The 18,852-nt window shown below is 37.0% G+C and overlaps 1 protein-coding gene across 4 annotated transcripts in view; it reads left to right on the forward strand.

Annotated features, from left to right (window-relative positions):
- LOC408444 (unconventional myosin-XV) overlaps nt 1-18,852 on the forward strand; it is a 72,448-nt gene that overhangs the window by 29,784 nt on the left and 23,812 nt on the right. For 2 of the 4 annotated variants that reach the window (XM_006560181.3, XM_026445132.1), the window contains 9 exons: nt 192-645; nt 892-1,676; nt 2,506-2,610; nt 3,593-4,071; nt 4,142-4,423; nt 4,509-4,720; nt 4,805-5,000; nt 5,162-6,158; nt 6,540-6,782. In XM_006560181.3, coding sequence (XP_006560244.2) covers nt 192-645; nt 892-1,676; nt 2,506-2,610; nt 3,593-4,071; nt 4,142-4,423; nt 4,509-4,720; nt 4,805-5,000; nt 5,162-6,158; nt 6,540-6,782 — 3,753 coding nt within the window. The remainder of the gene's footprint in view (nt 1-191; nt 646-891; nt 1,677-2,505; nt 2,611-3,592; nt 4,072-4,141; nt 4,424-4,508; nt 4,721-4,804; nt 5,001-5,161; nt 6,159-6,539; nt 6,783-18,852) is intronic. The other 2 variants (XM_026445134.1, XM_026445133.1) reach the window with 1 other exon arrangement.

The following is an 18,852-nucleotide window of genomic DNA, read 5'->3' on the forward strand; positions in this document are numbered from 1 at the left end:
AAAAAAAGACAAAGCGATTTCTAGAATTTTGGATTTAAAAAAACTTGATTTAATATTTCGTATTCAAATTTTGAATTTTATTCATCGTTCGTTTTCAAATATTTCTTCATTTCATTCATCGTTCGTTTTCAAATATTTCTTCATTTCATTCATCGTTCGTTTTCAAATATTTCCTCATTTCATTCTTCAAGGTGAGGAAACAATCTCACGAGGCAATATTGGAAAGCACAACAGAGACTGGCCTATCACGAAAATCAGCTTTGAACGACAGATACTTCGAGAAAGAGAAACAACGTAGTCGTAGCTTGGACAACTTGCTTCAACCAGAGGTGGTATCACCTCCGGTGAAATTGGCCAATCTTGGATTATCCTCGTCCAAATTAAACGAGCGTTATCACAGTTTGGAAAGGATTGGCGAGACATCGGCCGTCAGTAACGTGGAGTACATGACAAGGAATGAGATAAATCAAGAGAGAAAGTATAGCAGAATAACTAGGACCACAGAGCCAAACATCGAGGAGGAAGATCTGACCATCGACTTTGAATACCCCGATATCCAATCGGTTAGCCAAACCGGAAGATCTGAGGATGATAAAAGCAGTTACATCAGATCACAGACAAGATTCATCAAATCTCAATATCCTGGTGAGCAATCTCAAACTTCTGATTCTTATTCATTCATTCAGATCAATCCACTTCCCTCTTTAACAGCAAAACATCCAGATTTTTAGATATTTTAGGCTTTCTTCCAAAGTTGAAAAATTCAATAACTTATTAATTTAATCGTATCAGAATCTTATTTAAGATTATACTCATCTCTCCTCTCTTCTTGAATATCCCCAATTCCAAAGATTGCAAGCTCTTTGAGTAACCAAACACACTTTCGTGAAGGCAAACGAGCATTGCCAGGCAGCCAATCGAGTCGTGCCTACATCGAGAAGAGCGAGTACGGCGTGAAATCATCGGCCATGTCCGACACGAGCGAAGCTCCTTCCCTGGCCTCTCACGTGAGACGTGTCAGGGTGCCTAGTCAAGCTTCAGACGTGGACCAGTTCCTGGACGAATTGTTCATGCCGGTTCTGGATGGAAACTTGGACGAGTTGTCGGACGCGAGAAGCCTCGCGGCCAGCATCAAAGGAACGAAGGATGACAGGTCCCAGAGCGGTGCCATAATCATCGAGAAGAGATTGGACGATTCGGCGGGAACCGTGGAAGAATTCATCGAAAGCGTGACGAGGGAGGAGAGGGGTGGAGAAGGAATCACAGCGAGCGAATTGTCCAAGAAGATCAAAGGTGGTGGAAACATGGACATACCTAATCAGAACGCGACGTTTAACTTTGGTGCCATCACGCCGGGGATGATGTCACCCCCCATGATGATGCCAATGTTCAGCACGCCCCAACAAGTGCCGACGCCTCAAAGCACGAGCATGAACATGGGGCCCGGCTTCATGCCCATACCGATCTACAGTATGCAAGGGCTGAGCCTTCCTCAATACCCCAATTCACCCCCTAATCAGAGCAACGAAATGATGGCTTACCAGCAGAACTTGCAACGAGCCTTCCTGCAGAGTGCCATGGCCCAGAATATACAGATTCAACAGCAATTGCTTGCCCAGAATCAGGCTCTTCAACAACTGCTCGTGCAGAGCCCGCAAAACTCGTCGCAACAACCGGTGAGAAATTATTCGACGCTTGATTAATTAACGTGACAATGAGACGCGAGAATTTTCGATTATTTTCTGGGATAATTGAATTTTAATACAATGAGATTGAATAAATATATATATATATATATATTGAAAATTTAATGCTATATAATTTTCCTAGATTGTGATTAATAAGTCAGGCTATTATCGAGAAAAGAAAGACAAATATACAAACTCTAGAGAATTTCAATGAATTTTCTTGAAATATTTCAAGTTCCTATTAAAAGGTTGCATATATTTGCATAGAAATGAATTTCAATTAAGTTTGATTTATAAATTATCCAATTAATATCATATCAATTCACTAATAAAAATTAATTTTATTATATTTTATTTTCATCATATGAAATGATAATTCAATCTTGTCCCAGAAAATTAATCGTGAAAATTAAAAAGATAGATAAAACACACGAGATCACCACACGTGTACAAAACAAGACCCATTACTCGATACTCGATCAAATTCCTTACACGTATACACGCGTAATTTTACCTTTGGTCGCACAATAATACGGACATGTCGTAACATTTAAATAAACCGAGAATTGCATGTTAAATGTCATCTCACAGTGGATACGCCGTCATTTTTCCGTGCGTCACTTTCACGATCACATTATAACTAAACGACTAACACGATCGGCGCAACACTGTACGAAATGTATGCGTGACAGTGTTGGCGATCATCCAAAGAAATAGCAAAAAAAAAAAAAAATATATATATTTATATATATCACGTCCATTTTGGACGATCCTGTGGGCTTCTTAGCCGCATCGCGGCGTGGGTGTGTGTTTCCAGGGCACGGCGTTGTCCGCAGGCCCCTCCAGTATGAATCTTGTCCCCCCAGCCCCCCAAAACGGTGCCCAAATGGGGCCCAATGATTCCATTGGACGCTACTCCAAGGTATCTAATGATATTCATCTAACGAATAAAATCTGTCGATCGATAACTTGGATGATTAATTAATACGATATTTATCTGATACGAGGTGTGGAAAGAAAATTTGTGGAAATTTTCTTTTTTTTTTTTTTTTGTTTATTGCAAAGATTTGTTCTATTATTAGTTCAAATTTTATGATTATATCATAAAGACCAAGAATTTGTGGTATTATAATCGTGAAATGTTTAATTAATAATAGAGAAAATTATTAACGAGAGAAATAAAAAAAAAAAACGTTCCACGAACTTTTTGCCCATAGCTAATTAACGTCGAAATTAAAGAATCGTTAAATTTCGATTGAAAAATTGTCTATAATTTTTTTTTTTTTTGGAAAACGATCGATCGATTATTTCTTTCTTTTCGAAGCAGCTTTCGAAAATTTTCATTTCAATCCGATTTATTTAATTTCGGCGTTGAAATGTATCTCTGAACACGATGTAACATGCTATGCTGAATAAAATATTAACCGGTTATGGGAAAAATTCGCAAATATCAGAGTTGTACAGTGGTGTGGAGGAATGTGGGTGTTCGAGAGGCACTCGAATACTTTGACGAACAGAGGAATCAATTACGAGTTTGATAACTGATCAACGAGTGATCAATTACTTGAGATTATATTAAAAGTTCGTGTTGATCCAAAATAACTGAATGAAATGAATTTTCAAAAATTCATTCACTCGTATTCACTTTTCTCCTATGTAAAACATTTAAAAAAAATCCTAACGAGTCCACAATCGTTTCACAGCACTGTACATACAAGAGCACGAAATAATATCATTTCGAGCATGTTTGTAAATCGTCATACTTTGTAAAATAAATATACTTTACAAACTTTGTGATAATTGAAGAAAAATATTCAGAAATTTTCGCAAATTAGTAGATGAATCGTATAATAATCGAAAGGAACAAACTTAGAGAAGAATAAAATGTAAAATTTGGAAATTAGGTTTCGTTCAGGGAGCCGGAGGACGGTGAACTTTGGTCGACCGAGAAGCAAGGTGCGCCCGCGTCTTCGACCAACAATCAACGACAAGAGATGACGGTGAAGGCTCAGATTCATCGATCCCAAAGCCCGCCTCGAAAGAATTCCGAAATCGTTAGGAAGACAAGCGTGGAATACGCGGTGAGGAAGGTCAGCGTCGAGAGAAAAGTGGCCGACTCGAAGAAATCATCGAGCGCGGCGGACGCAAAAAGGCCTTGCCCTTCGAGCAAGAGCAACGTGCAAAGTAACTTCACCAACGTGTTGAGCGAATTGAAGAATCGTAAGAGCAGTTTGGACAGCAATCTGTCGAGTTCGAGCAACAACAAGGGTGTTCCACCCCCGCCACCCATGCCGCCACCTTTGGAGTCTCACGACCCGTCCGAATCGAGGCCTTTCCTCGATCCTTATGGGAGAGCAAAGACGGTTCGAATTGGCAAATGGAGGTGAATATTAATGAGAAAAATTGAATAAAAAACATCTCGCAATATTTCTCTCGTTATTTATATTTCTCAGATGGCCTCCGCCCAGCGACTCGAACGAGAATCAAAGCCAAGACAGTTTCATAGAGTTCAAAATGCGGCAACAGCAGCAGCAACGAAAGATTACACCCCAATATCAGGAATACAATCAGGGCGAGGGGGAGCCGAGCACGGAGGGTGGCGTCGAGTGGGAGGAATTCGAAATTGAGAATATCGTCGAGACGAACGAGAAGCAGGCAGGCCATGCTCCACCTCCCGTCACCAAACACGAGAACGGATACAAGGAGGAGGGGGAGAAGAAAAAGAAAAAATCCAAGTACGATCGAAATTGTGAATTGAGAATCGATTAGAAAGATATTTAAAACTCTGTATAACGATGGAAAAATGATCTGATTTTCTAGATCCGCGTTGGAGGTAGGCGCACAGAGGCCATCCCCTGGGAGTATAGGAAAATTGAAGCTCAGCTCGGAGATGAGGCAGAGATTGGAAAAGGTGACGGCGAATCACAGCGTGAGATCAACCAAGACAACCGAGAAACCTGCTCTTCCTCGCGAGGACGGTAAAGTGAAACGTTTGGAGGACAATAGAAAGCTTCTTCTCGAACAGCAATTAGGTAATTATCCTCTATTAATTAACTTAACCGTTTATAGACTCGATTGGAAAACGAATGATAAAACCGTTTTGACATTTTCGAAAGGGGGAAGATGGGACGATTACGCGTCAACGGCCGACGACACGCAAAGCGTGACTTCAAAAGGCACGACCGACATGATGACTCAAGCGCAAGTAGTCAGGACTCAGATCGAGAGAATGGAGAGGCCTGTGCCACCTCCGCTTCCGGTCACACCCCCGCAACCACCCAGTCCTCGTGGCGGAAGCATGTACAGCAATAGGTACTCTTCTCTGCCCATACTTAAATTGTTTCTCAATTTTAATTTTTCCTTTGCTAATTTTCCAATTATACGCGACACCTTTCTGTTTAATTAAACTACGATATTATCAAAAAAAGATTAATCCAATTTTACCTAATGCCAATTCGAACTAATTTCCTCAGTCAATCCGGAGTACCGCAACCCAGATCGCCTCCAGCCCCGGTCGAACCGAAGACTCGAGATTCGTTCCGAACATCCCCGGATTCTGAGGCGTTCGACCATTTTTCCAAGACCCAGCGCGACATGTTCAGCCAGAGCAGAGACATATTCGCGTCCCAGCAACATCTGAGGGAGAGCCACGAGTACAGAAACGACTTCGACAAATCACGATTGTCCGATCCAAAGTCGAAAGACTTTTACGGGAAGGACAGCACGGACATGGCGAGTTCAGCGAGGGACAGAAGCTCCGATTTCGACTCCCGCCGCGACCTGAATTCCGACATCTTCGACCCGAAATACGCGAGAGACATATTCGAGAACACGAGCTCGAAGAGAGATCCGTTCGGGATGGCGAGGGACGTGTCACCAAAGTCGAGGGACAGCTTCGGCATGCCCTCGTCCAGAGATTTTGGCCTGATGCCTAACACGAGGGAATCGTTCGCGGCCGCTCGTCAAAGTTTCAAAAAGTTGGATCGTGATCTCGACAGGAGATCGAGCGTCGCGTCCACCCATCGTACCGACAAAATGGAGAGGATCGAGATCGAGGAATGGCCCGAGTTTCTCAGGCCTGTGCTGCCACCTGCCGAGAAGCCGGAAATAGAGAAGGTGCAAGAGGTGGTGAACACGAAACTGTACCCTCAAACGTCCACGGCTCACTTCACCTACAACAGGGTGACGTGGACGTTGAGGGTGAAGAAGGAGGTGTTCGCGCCCAACGAAACGTTGAACAGCCCCCTGGCTCTTCACCTGGTGTTTTGCCAAGTCGCTTATGACGTGCTTGCCACGTCCAGCATCCGGATCACGAAGGAGGACAGGCAGAATATGCTCAAGATGTTGGACAATTATGGCGTCACTCTCGACAATCTGCAGAGCACTCAGCACAAGATCACCATTAAAAAGAACGTGGTCGACATGGCCAAACAATGGCCACTGTATTTCGCCAGGATATTCCCAGTGTCGGTGAGCGAATTAGAATTTTTCGATAAAAGTGAAATTGAAAACTCCTTTCGTTCTACGTAGCCAATTGTTCGCTACGTGCTCGTGAATAATTACCGTGTATATGGTGTTTATACATGGCTAATCATACGTGGCATTCCCGAAAGGAAAGTCGCGAGAAGAAAATGGTTAAATTAGAATCGCTCCATTGTTGGAATTATTATTAATCTCGGCCTGTCTTCGAGGCATCAAGCAGCGAAAAAAATCGTGGAAAGCTACGTAGTATAATAATTATTAGATTCGTGCCATTTTTCTTCCTTTTTTTTTTGTCTCTCAAAATATATCACATTCTGATTGAGCGTTCAGTGGTATAATTTAATAATTTGAATTATTTTCATTATTCAGATCGGCCCTCAGCATCCAGAAACCCAACACGTGGCGATCTCTCATCACGGTCTCAGACTCATCAAGCGTACACCGAACGGCGATTTGGTCATTTTGGAAACTTTGCCTTTAGAGGAAATCGTCTCGGTCAGTTCTCCACGGATCGGTGTCTGTGTAATGCAAATTGCGTCAGGAGTCAGGCTACCCCTGCACACCAACAGAGCTCCACAATTGACCGAGATGATAAGCACTTACATCAGAATGGTAAGTGATAACAATTGACGAGAAATTTGTGACGCGTAATTGTTATTTATCAATTTGATCGGATATTCTTCCAATGAAAAAAAGAATTTAACATTTCTGTGATACAATGATTGGCCGATTTTTGTTTATCTCGAATCAATCTCTTCCAGAAAATTTAGAAAATGCTTTGCAACTCGCGTCGATCCGCATTTCAAAATCACGGTTTTCCAATCCACGGTATTTGGGAATAATTTTGCATCGATAATTTAGACAAAGTTTGCACGATTGTTTTACGAGCACTGGGCATAATTTATTGTACTAAATGTTTGTACAAGATGCATATTTTTATCGAGCTGCTAACATGAATTCGACAGATCAATTCTATTTCGTAATCACGGATGTAATTCATTCTATAATTATGAATTACAATTTTCTTTGACCATTCTATGAACCCAATTATTTATTTATTTATTTTGATCTTCTAATTATAGATTTATAGTAAAAAAAGAATTACTTATCAATGTGCCTAATTCCAATCAGAATTACTTAATGAATTACAAATTTACAATATCTGGTTTATCAATCGAACGATAAAATAATTTTAATTTTAATTTTCAATTTCGATAACTTGAATTCAAGAAACCATTCTACTACTCACTCAATCGAAATTATTTTTTAATACTTATTTGGATTCTAAATTTGGATTTAAATTAACTATTCCTATGTCAACATAAATTAGCAAAAAAGAAGATACGATAACTATTTTAAATAAATGGACATTGCATTGAAAATGACTGTAAATATCCAATAGCAACTTAATAACCCTCGAGAGCTTATTACCTAAGTCTTGTTCTTGATTATTCCACAAGATATAGAAAAAATTTTATCCCTTTCATCATCTGTTTTCCTCCCACACCCCTCAAATCCCTAAAATTCAAAAGAATCGTCCAAAAAAAAAAGGAATGATCAAACATAGAATTTCTACGGGAAGGAAACCTCATTCTCTCGAAATTGCTCGGAGGAATGAGCAAATAGAAAGATCCACGAAGATCGTGTCCGTAACTTGCGCAATTAATCGTGGAGCAGCACACATGCACCGATGAAGTAACGCGATCGCACGTGTGGAAATCGGTACGCGGCCGTAATAAGCGGCCCAACAGGGAGATAACTCGAGGAGAAGCCGTGCCTCGGGTCTGTCGAGCCAACGACAGACATCGCATTCCATCGCGATAATGCGTGGGTAGCGGAAAGCAAAGCCCACGATTTAAGACGATTCGGGGTAACGACGTGTCCCTCGCGCTCAAAAAAAGAAAAGAAACAAGAGGGGGGGTCATCATAATCCCAAGATCTAACGTAAACCTGATGGGCTCCGTGGTTTTAACCTAACTTTTTAACCTAACTTCGAAAAGACGATAATCTATCTCTCATTTGGGAATCAATTTGTTGTTCAAAGATTTCGTGCAAAATTTGATTGTGGAAGAAATATACGGAATTCGCTGAGATGAAGAGATGCAACAATATGGATTATGAACGTGCATTAGAAGGAAGATTGTAATTTTGTTGAATTTGATTTTTAAAATGATTTTGGCCAGGAATTGATCGAGAAATATTCTGATAGTTGAAAGAACGTGTCCCTCGCGCGCAAAAAAAGAAAAGAAACAAGAGGGGGGGTCATCATAATCCCAAGATCTAAACCTGATGGCTCCGTGGTTTTAACCTAACTTCGAAAAGACGATAATCTATCTCTCATTTGGGAATCAAGGTTGTTCGAAGATTTCGTGCAAAATTTGATTGTGGAAGAAATGTACGGAATTCGCTGAGATGAAGAGATGCAACAATATGGATTATGAACGTGCATTAGAAGGAAGATTGTAATTTTGTTGAATTTGATTTTTAAAGTGATTTTGGCCAGGAATTGATAGAGAAATTCTAAGGACGATTATGACTGTCGGATTATAATTAAACTGGATAATTAGATATTTGTCCGTTTGAAATTATAAATAAAAGTTGTTGTATTTGCAACGATTAATAATGTAAAATTCGAGGTAAAAAGTAAACACAGTGGAAAATAATTCGAATTGCAAAAAAGGTTATACTTGAGACTTAGAGATTTTTCAGATTGCAGAGATCTACTCGACTATATAGTTAAGAAGCGCATAAAGTTGGTCAATCATCATTTATTCCATCAACTGGATACGTTCCACGCGTTCTCTTATTTTCTTATCTGTTCTGTCATTTGCGTTCGCTGATGAGTTTCATTAGTTTTTAGATTTTTGCCTTCATCTGCGGTGGATAACGATTTTGCGAAACGATCGTTTTATTCTCGTTGGAATATCAGCGTGATGAAGATACAGAAATTAGAAATCTTGGTATATTTAAACGTAATAATTAGAAAGAAAAAAAAATTAAAACATACTGTCGCTGGTAAACGACATTTATTACGATTCCGATCTTCTAGTTTGAAAGCTAAATAGAAATTAATCCAATCTAATCGTTCATTGAGAACGTACGAGCATCGATTATTTGAAACATAAGTTCGAGAAGAAAGGAATATCGTCAAATCAAAGATTTTAATTCGAATCCCCATGAAAATTTTCGACCAATTTTTCCACCACCACGATAAATCTAAAACAGTGAGAGTAAATCGAGAAATACGTGATTACGTGTCTTTAATTCCATCAATCAGACCTCCATTTATGTATTAATACTGAAAGTGGACGACCAAACCTGACGCGGATGGAAAAGGAAATAGAGCATTCCTCAGATTCACATACACGTGTTTCAAAAGAAACAGTGGAATGGCAGACTCGAATGGTCTTAATAGAAGAATGAATTTACGTTCACGAGTTGTGCAAAATGAAATGGAATCAAAAGAGCAGGATATATAAAAGGTATATATTCGTTTGCAAAATGAATTAATCCTATTCCTTTTCTAATTAATCAATCAACATATCCTAATTGATAATTTTTCTACCTGTGTATCTTTGAACTCAGAATTTATAGAGTATTAGATTTGAATCATTAATCATAGTTCAGATTTCAAACAAGATATTTTTTTCTATTTAATTCACCTGTTGATTTTCTTTTTTTAATTATTCCAATCAATTATAATTTAATCTTAAGATCTAATTTAAGGCTTAATAAGAGGAAGGAACCTGACCTTGTACGTTTCATGATTCATATGTTTTATGAATTTTTACTTTAGTAAAAAATGATTGATGATTCAAATACTGCGTAATATTAAATTCCTAGTTTAAATATTACGTGGTGTATAATGTTTATAAGAAAAAAATTATCAATGTTATAAGGAAATAATTCACGATAAGAACATTGATAATTTCGAAATATACATAACAATATATAAGTGTATAATCTTGTCAGGATTGATTATCATAAAAAAGGAAAAACTTATTATATATCTATTAAATCTGCGAGAAAACAAATTTTTCCATGCTTTTCTTCCAAGCATTCCTCCATCATCTTCGTATTTTCTTCGTACTCTCGTACTATAAATTTAAATAATTTTTATATTCTGATAATATAAAAACAACACGTTTCCAGAAGAAGGAAGTGTTCGATCTCTTTCGATTTCTTTCCTTTAAAAAAAAAAAAAGAAGTGGACTGGCATTAACATTGCGATATTCGTGTGACATTTCAACCTCTACATTGAATTTTATTACGTTCACCGAGAACGTGGGACCAGTCAATCGATCAGTCCTATTGCTTTACCTCGACGTTCAGTGGCGTAACAAGGCTTCGATAACTGGTGCACCAAAACAAAAGATAAGCGTATTATACGAATTTCTCTTTTAATCTCTAGGTCCAAACAGGATAATCATTTTCGATTATCATCGTTATCGTTAGAATTTAGAAATTGCGTAAAATACGTATATATTTTTTTTAAATACACGGAAGAAACTAAATTTCAGAGAAGATTCAGAGAAATGAATTCTTCTTTATGACTCGTTGATTTGCTTTGGAAACTTGATATTTCAAGTATCCAGATAAAAAATTACGATAAAAGTATATAATTGAATGCTCAAAAGGAGAGATTAATTAAAGGAGAATAAAACAGTGGATATCTTTATCTTCAATTTACACTTTCTATTTTCACATGATACAGATCGTCTTCCAATCCTCGCTTCATTTCCATAAGAAAAAGTTACTTTTCCTCCGCAAAATTTCAACGAGCTCGAAAGAAATTCGCTCGAAAAAGAAGAAGAAGAAGAAAAGCAATTACCAGAATAAAGAGATTAAAAACTTTCTTCCAATAATTCTCTCATCCTCGTCGTTCCAAATACCTTTCAACAGAAGAATTCACGGAAAAATTACAAAAACAATTGTAACAAATTGTTCGCCGTTCTAAAGTTTCTTTCGATCTATAGTTAGAGATCGAGAGAATCGTCCTTCGTCAAAGACGATCGAAAACCGTCTACACCGATGACAGCTGGCCGTACAACATCGTGCAAGAAAGGAGGCATTGGCCAGCATATATGACCACTCAGTGGAAACGCGATTTATACTAGGCGTTGGCCGAGGTTGCCTCGTTACATTACGCAGTATCCGTGCCGTTAGAATTTCCAACCCGATCGTCGCTGTTAATTGACCGACGATCGCCTTTCCACGCTTGCGCGCGACCATTTCAAGAGCAAAGAAATAAGTGGATTCGGTTCCGTTTCCTGTTCATCCGTGAAAAATGGATGCAATTCTTCGCTATATTCTCTTTATTCTGGGATCTTTGTTTCGATGTAGTTCGATTTTCAAAGAACGTTGAACAAGAAGAGCGGATTCAAGTTTACAGACTGTTGCCTTTTTGGAGAACGAAATGTGTGGAAATGAATTATGAACTGGTAAATGAATGAGATAGGAATTTTATCAGACCTGGTTTAGTTTGCTGGTAATTGATGAATGAATTTTGAACTCGATGATATTAGATGTATAAAATAGATTTCATTGAGAATTATTAGTAAGAAGATTAATCGTTGCTATAATTTTTTGCTTCCATGTTCTTTTTTTTTATTTGTTTATGTGTGTTATAATTGCACATATTGGTATGGAAATGATAAATTAATTGTTCTGATCCCGTCGTTGCTCTTGAACTGCACATTTGCAAGAAATATCGATGAAAATAAATTATTCGTGAAGAGACAGATCGTGTATAATATGCACGATTCAATTCTTTGCTCGTCATTTTCATCTTTATTTTCACCTCATCCAGATCATCGAGTGAATTTTCTCTAATACTATATTCAATTAAAAAAGATGATAGAGAAGAAAAAATTTCAATGAAATTTCTTCCAATCAAAACGAATTGTGAATCTGATAGAAGAATTGAATAGAAAATTTCATCGATGGATGTGTAAATCGTTAAAAGAAGAATGTTAGAATAGAGGATTATAAAAGGAGCGTAATTTGTATCAACGATATATCACAAGATTTCTAAACTTATTGAAAATGAATTGCACACGTGGAACGCGAATGATAGATCGTTCGTCAATTACGGTGTCGTCCTTGATTTAATAGATGGCGGTGTAAGTATGTTATAAAACATCGGTGTTCGAGTTATTTCGCATTGGAAGAACGGCAGAAAATTGAGCCAAGACTTTCTTCCAGTGATGAATGATCCAAGATATATTAAAGAGAATTTACAATTCAATGGAAAGATTTACAGCTGTATAATCTGAGGCGAAATCGGATCTTAAATTTCTCCATTAATCAGATTTTCTTGATTTTCAGGAGCATTATTTTAATAGGCACAAACCGCAATTGTTGAACCGAAAGAAATTTTATAACTCTAACATAAATTTTCAAAACGATGAAGTTGTGAACAATGTACACGTAAAATTTACGCGAGAACTATGATAAATTAATTACCATATATCTATTGAATCGTAAATAATAGAAAATATCCTGGCTCTAAAATATCCCATTCATCGTTACTATTTTTCCAAAATAACTTTGAAACTATATAATTTGTAAAAATACTCGTAGAATCGAATTAAAAACTCGTCAAAAGAATTTCGATTTCTCGCGTGTAGAGAGAAATCCCCATCGACTTCCTAGAGCGGAATTTTATCAATTTTCGCGAAGCACAAGTTTCCAAATTGCGAAACGAGCGGAACGATGGACATAAGATCGCAGTGAAAGTCTTCGCAATGCTAGACGCAAGGTGTTCGCGGTTGAGAGAGAGAAAAAAAAAAGAAGGAAAAAAAAAAAAGGAAAAAGAAAAAAAGAAACATTGGAAAGGTGCAAAACCGGTAACAAATTGTTGTTTGCCTCTTTTGTCACGAGCCAAGTGACGACACCGTGCACGAACCGCGACGTTGCGTACAATGGTCTAGCTGGCCGGAAGAAGTCGGCGTCTTCCAACCCGACGCGCAATTCTTCTTGGATCCCTGTTCCAAGAATCTCTTAATAACGGTCAATTATACTTCTATTCTCATCCTGTGATATCCGACCAACTTTAATCAACTTAATTACACCGATCTCGTATTACCAATACGCAATATTGAAATTAAAATTATAATCAATCAAAAGTTCACCGATAAATAATTGCAAAGAAAATGTTGATTCTTTAATGAGAATAAATTCCTATAAAACATACTGAAATTCTTAAAAACTCGTCTTTTTCAAATAACAATATCGAATAAATAAAAACAAAAACAAAAAACTCTATATATAATCCATCATATTTTGCTTTTTTCACCGAAAAAAAAAGAAAAAGATTACCAATACACAATATTGAAATTAAAATTAATCAATCAAAAGTTCACCGATAAATAATTGCAAAGAAAAATGTTGATTCTTTAATGAAAATAAATTCCGATAAAACATACTGAAATTCTAAAAAACTCGTCTTTTTCAAATAACAATATCGAACAAATAAAAACAAAAACAAAAAACTCTATATATAATCCATCATATTTTGCTCAAAAGTTTTCACCGAAAAAAAAAAAGAAAAAGATTACCAATACACAATATTGAAATTAAAATTAATCAATCAAAAATTCACCGATAAATAATTGCAAAGAAAATGTTGATTCTTTAATGAAAATAAATTCCTGTAAAACGTATTGAAAACCTCGTCTCTCCTTCAAATAACAATATCGAACGAATAAAAAACAAAAACAAAAAATTCCATGTATAATCCATCATATTTTGCTCATAATTTTCACCGAGAGAGAAAAAAAGAAAAAGATTCGTAAAAAGATGGAATATTTTCGCGAGCCACCGTGTACACGTAGAGCCGAATAAAGGAAGCGTTTCCTTCTCAAAATGGAGGAAGGCGAATCGGTTGACCCCAACCGGTTCGATCGCGCCTTTTCCTCGTCGTGGTAATTACACCGGTGGGTATGACAGTATGATTTTTTATGGGATGGAGAAACCTACAAACAGAGAGATCGGATTTCTCGTAACGTATGCACACACGGTTGCACCGATGCACCTGTGCGTGGGGAATCGAGGTGTTTACAATTGGCGAGGGGCCTCTTCTTATTACGTGGCCGCTTCGGGAGGAAGAGAGAGGGAAGAGATAGAGAAAGAGAGAGAAAGAACATAGGAGCAAAACAAATTGACATTTCCTTTCCGACGTCGACGATTTTTTTTTCCTTGTCCTGGATCGTAACGCGGAATTTTAAGACGCGATTCGCTATATAACGCGACTATGAATCCGCATCTTAAATAACGCAATCGTGGATCAGCATAAGCGGTGTTAAAAATTTTTATTGCAATCGTTAAATTACTTTTTTCCTTTTTCTTTTTTCCCTTTCTGTTCTTTTTTTTTTCTTCTTTTTTTTTTTACGCATCTTTAACTTCCCAGGATATTGTTCTTTGTTACACGCGGAACAAAACGTAGCGTAAATTATAGTCACTTTAACTGCTTAAAGCGTATGTGGCTTATGATAATTTGGTCCAGTGGAAAATTGATTTATATACCTATTTATACGTATTTGTATATGTATATTCCTTCGTACACACAGTGACGAAGTCACAGTTCTTCTGATTTACATTGGAACTGCTTGTAAAAAATTTTTTCCCACATTTCGAACTGTATTTCGATACGTTTCGATCGAAAAGCATACAAAAGGAAGAGATGAAATTTTCACGATTACAATTAGCAATTAATAAAAAATTATCGAGAAGAAGAAAAGAAATATATTATCCTGGAAGGAGCTATTCGTATATCATCTCTACCTCGTATTCGTTGTATCATGGGGAGAAGCTGGTTAAGAAAAACAATTTACTTATTTATGAACGAAACGCATCATCTATCAATTACGAAGAAGAATGATCCTCGAATAGAGGAGGCATTCTTGCCCGCGAATCTCTCCTGATTAGCAAACAACTAGAATAGAATAGAAACTAAGTTGGAACCGTGTCGAAAGCCATTCGAATCCCATGCCTGCTGCCATTCCCTTGCGCGAAATCTTCAGAGCCGCGTATCGAAATGATCATTCAGTCAGTTTGATATATATCGTCAATTAGACCCGCGTTGAGAAACTTTTGTGTCGAGTTTTCGTTCCTTTTTCTCGAGACGGTTCGGATGCACGCCGTTGCACGCGCGCTAAAGATACAAGAATATATATATATATTCCTCAGTCGAGGGAGCCCGCGTTGCTTGCTCAGGCTTCTTTCAATTCCAGGGTTCAAGCAACTCGTGTTTACCGCAGGAGGAGGCAACACCTTCTTTCTCGCGTAGGCCGGAAGCCGTTTGAATTGCTAATTGGCCCTGGCTACGATCGTTATCTCCCTCAGGCGCACGGTGTGCCTGGCCTAAATTCCCGTCCTTCCCCATCCTCGAACCTTCACCTATCACCTCTTGCATTCCTCGAAAAAAATTCGAACAGTAGGTGTTTCGAATCGATGAAATTAAATTCCTTTTTGAATGTTTCATCTATCGAATATTCGAAGGAGAAGAAAGGTGAAAAATTCGAACAGTAGGTGTTTCGAATCGATGAAATTAAATTCCTTTTTGAATGTTCATCATCTCTCGAAGATTCGAAGGAGAAGAAAGGTGAGGAGTTTCTTCGAATTTAAGGGATAATTAATTGTTTTGTTATAATTTGGAAACGTTGGAATTATTCTATGATATATTTTTCATAGAATTTTTCCAAACTGGTTGTTATTATATGGGGATTATAATTTTATATCGTAAAACGCATTGCTAACAAGAGTTAATAAGGAACGATTTTAAGGTGAAATTTCCTGTTTATGCCGAGGAACATCTGTTCACCGAGCGAATGAAAGTTTGACGGAAGTAGAAGCATTAGTCGAAGCATCGACTAACGTTTCTTACGTACGGAACAGAAATGTCAGCTGCCAACACTCATAAGATTCGAGAGATTGTAAAATTCTCTATCTAGTTCATCTTTCCCTCCCCCAAATCCTTCATCTTTCGTTTATTTGTTATAAATATCACGAAAAATATTTTCCATATTTAATAAGGAAAAAAAGATATAAGTATTTCTTCTCTCTCGCGTAAAATACTCAGTAAACAATTTCTATGTCGATCTTGTTTGTAAGAAAAAAAAAAGAAAAGAAAAATGTCGCAAGTGTTCGATGTCCACCTTTTCGTTTTCATACAAGTCGTGCGTGAAACGGTTTAGGGAAGTTGTGTTGCGACAGATCGGACGATAGAAATGGAAAATGTGTCTCCTGCGAAACAGGGGAGAGTTTTCTGAGACCAGTCTTTCCTGTCACGGCGAACGCCTTTTAAAGCGGTCGATCGCATTCAGAGAAACAGATTTCGCCTTGATTTCGCGCTGGATTTTACAAGTAAAAAAAAAAAAGAAGAAGAAGAAGAAGAAGAAGAAGGAGGAGGAGGAAAAAAAGGGAGAGAAAAAGAAGAATGTCACACTCGTTAGAAAATTGTGAACAGGAAGGAATGGCAAGCGAGAAAGCGTTCAAAAAAAAAAAAGAAAAAAGACCATTTCACGATGAGTCAAACGGAAATCGGATCGAGTTTCCTTAAAATGGAAACCTGTGAAAACGCTGTCTCATCGAAGGATGAAAGAAGCCACGAGAAATTTTTTTTTAAGATATATAATTTCACAATTTATGAAACAGGTAAAAGGACCTGTAATTCGTTCCGGCAAATTAAATTACCTTCGAGGATGGACATCGCGAGGAACGGTTAATATTTTCTCAAAGAGACGAAAAATTAATTGTCTCGATTCGAGGTTGAATTTAAAAATATTATTACTTCAAAATGAGAGAAAAATGAGAGAAAAATTCGAGTATTCAATCTCGAGGAGAGGTTGCGGAAAAATATTTACGATTCTTAAGTTTGATTTGTTTATTAACATTTCTTAATTGCATCGTCATCGTGAACATCCTTCAAGCCCTATTAGCAAGTTATTATAATAAATAAGCTAATTGCATTTATCTTCTGCCGTATATTACGTAGAAGACGATACAATGGATAAATCCTGTGTCTTATCGTGGTTGCTTAATCATCAATGATTTCATAGCGTAGAATAAGAAAAGAAAGATGGAGGTTGTAAGGTCGCGTACGTCGAAACGTGGGAACTTGTGTTCACAGTAGGAACATGGAAGGATCCTTGATTCTTCCGCCGGAAGAGGATGAAAATTCATCGCCTCACCTTATATTTTCGTGTAACAATCAACGAGAAGAAACCGGATTAAACTTCGCGTGCAATTATTTAAAATACTTCAATAACGACCTTGAATAAAATTTCTTAATAATTCAAAAGTATGGCAAAAAAAAAAAGAAAAAGGATAAATAGATAATTCTCGATTCAATTTTTCAAAAATAATATTGAATCGAGAAATTTTTGAAATGTACTTCTAACAATAAAAGATCAACAATGGAAATGAAATATACATTCGAGAAGATTCTTTTTCAAACGAGAAGTACAAAGATGAAATAAACAAATAAAATTCGCCTGACTTTTGGGTAACTATTAGCGGTGAGGATGTACTATGGAACCCTGAAAAAAGGCTCCAAGTGTAATCGTTCGTTTCCGTTAAACGACAGGTGCGCCTGCTGTTACAAGAATACGCATGAATCACGTATATATATATACCTTTTATGTGGCTTCTTTTCATGAGCATTTCTGATCAAGAATTTAAATTAAACTCTCCTCCTTTTTTACGCTCTCGACGAATTTTGTATTGTTACGAAAGACTCTTCACAGCAAGCAGAATTTTTTTGCTTACATGTCTCAAGAAAAAAAAAAAGAAAAAGACCAAGTATTATTGTTATCGGTTGACTATTTTTTTTTCTTTTTTTTTTTTTTTAAGAATAATTAAATCACAGGTTAGATAATCGATTTCAACATATAGTCAACCTCGCTTTCACGAGTAAGAATTTTTATTTCTATCAAATATTACCACGTATATATATATATGTATATTCACCAAATGAAGAAATTACAATAGTTTCTAATAACTTGCTAAAACTACTTCCGCAATTTTTCCATTCCGCAATTTTTAATTTCTATTTTATTCGCGATATTTTTCCCGCATATTTGTTCGTTATTCTTAAACGTGAAAAGAAGTGTTATAAATTATTTCAACAGGATCAATGCCTTCAATTATAATCAATTAAATATATACACGTAGAATCTCGTTATAATAATAATCTCTTGATCAAGAGATTAAGGAAAAAAGGAAACATCGAAAGGATTATAATTTCCCTTTGACTAGATTAATTTATTTCCTGTTTCCCTTTCAAGATTTCTCCTCTCCTCTCGACGCTCGCTTATTACCACCAGCAGGAGTCATTAAGCCGCTGTCTCCATTGAAAACTTATGGCAACCCTTCGTCTTCCGTCCAAACGTAAATTTTAATATATTTATACGCGAATAACTATCCTTTTAAAATGAAAATTACAAGTTTTTTTTTTTTAACTCGATGACACCAAGATTATTGATAAATGGTTCATTCAGGAATTAGAATTATTTAGTTATTTTATAAAGTTAGAGGAAGTATGCAACGAATATTTTAATCTCTGCAAATTTCTCTGTTTCGAAACGATCGATGGTGTTTAATAAAACAGGGCGACCAGAAAATTTCACTAGTTACGAAATTTGAGTGAAAAAAAAACGTGATAAATAAAGATACAGAAATT

Source organism: Apis mellifera, linkage group LG14 (genome assembly GCF_003254395.2).
Source record: "Apis mellifera strain DH4 linkage group LG14, Amel_HAv3.1, whole genome shotgun sequence".
Classification (NCBI taxonomy): Eukaryota; Metazoa; Arthropoda; class Insecta; order Hymenoptera; family Apidae; genus Apis; species Apis mellifera.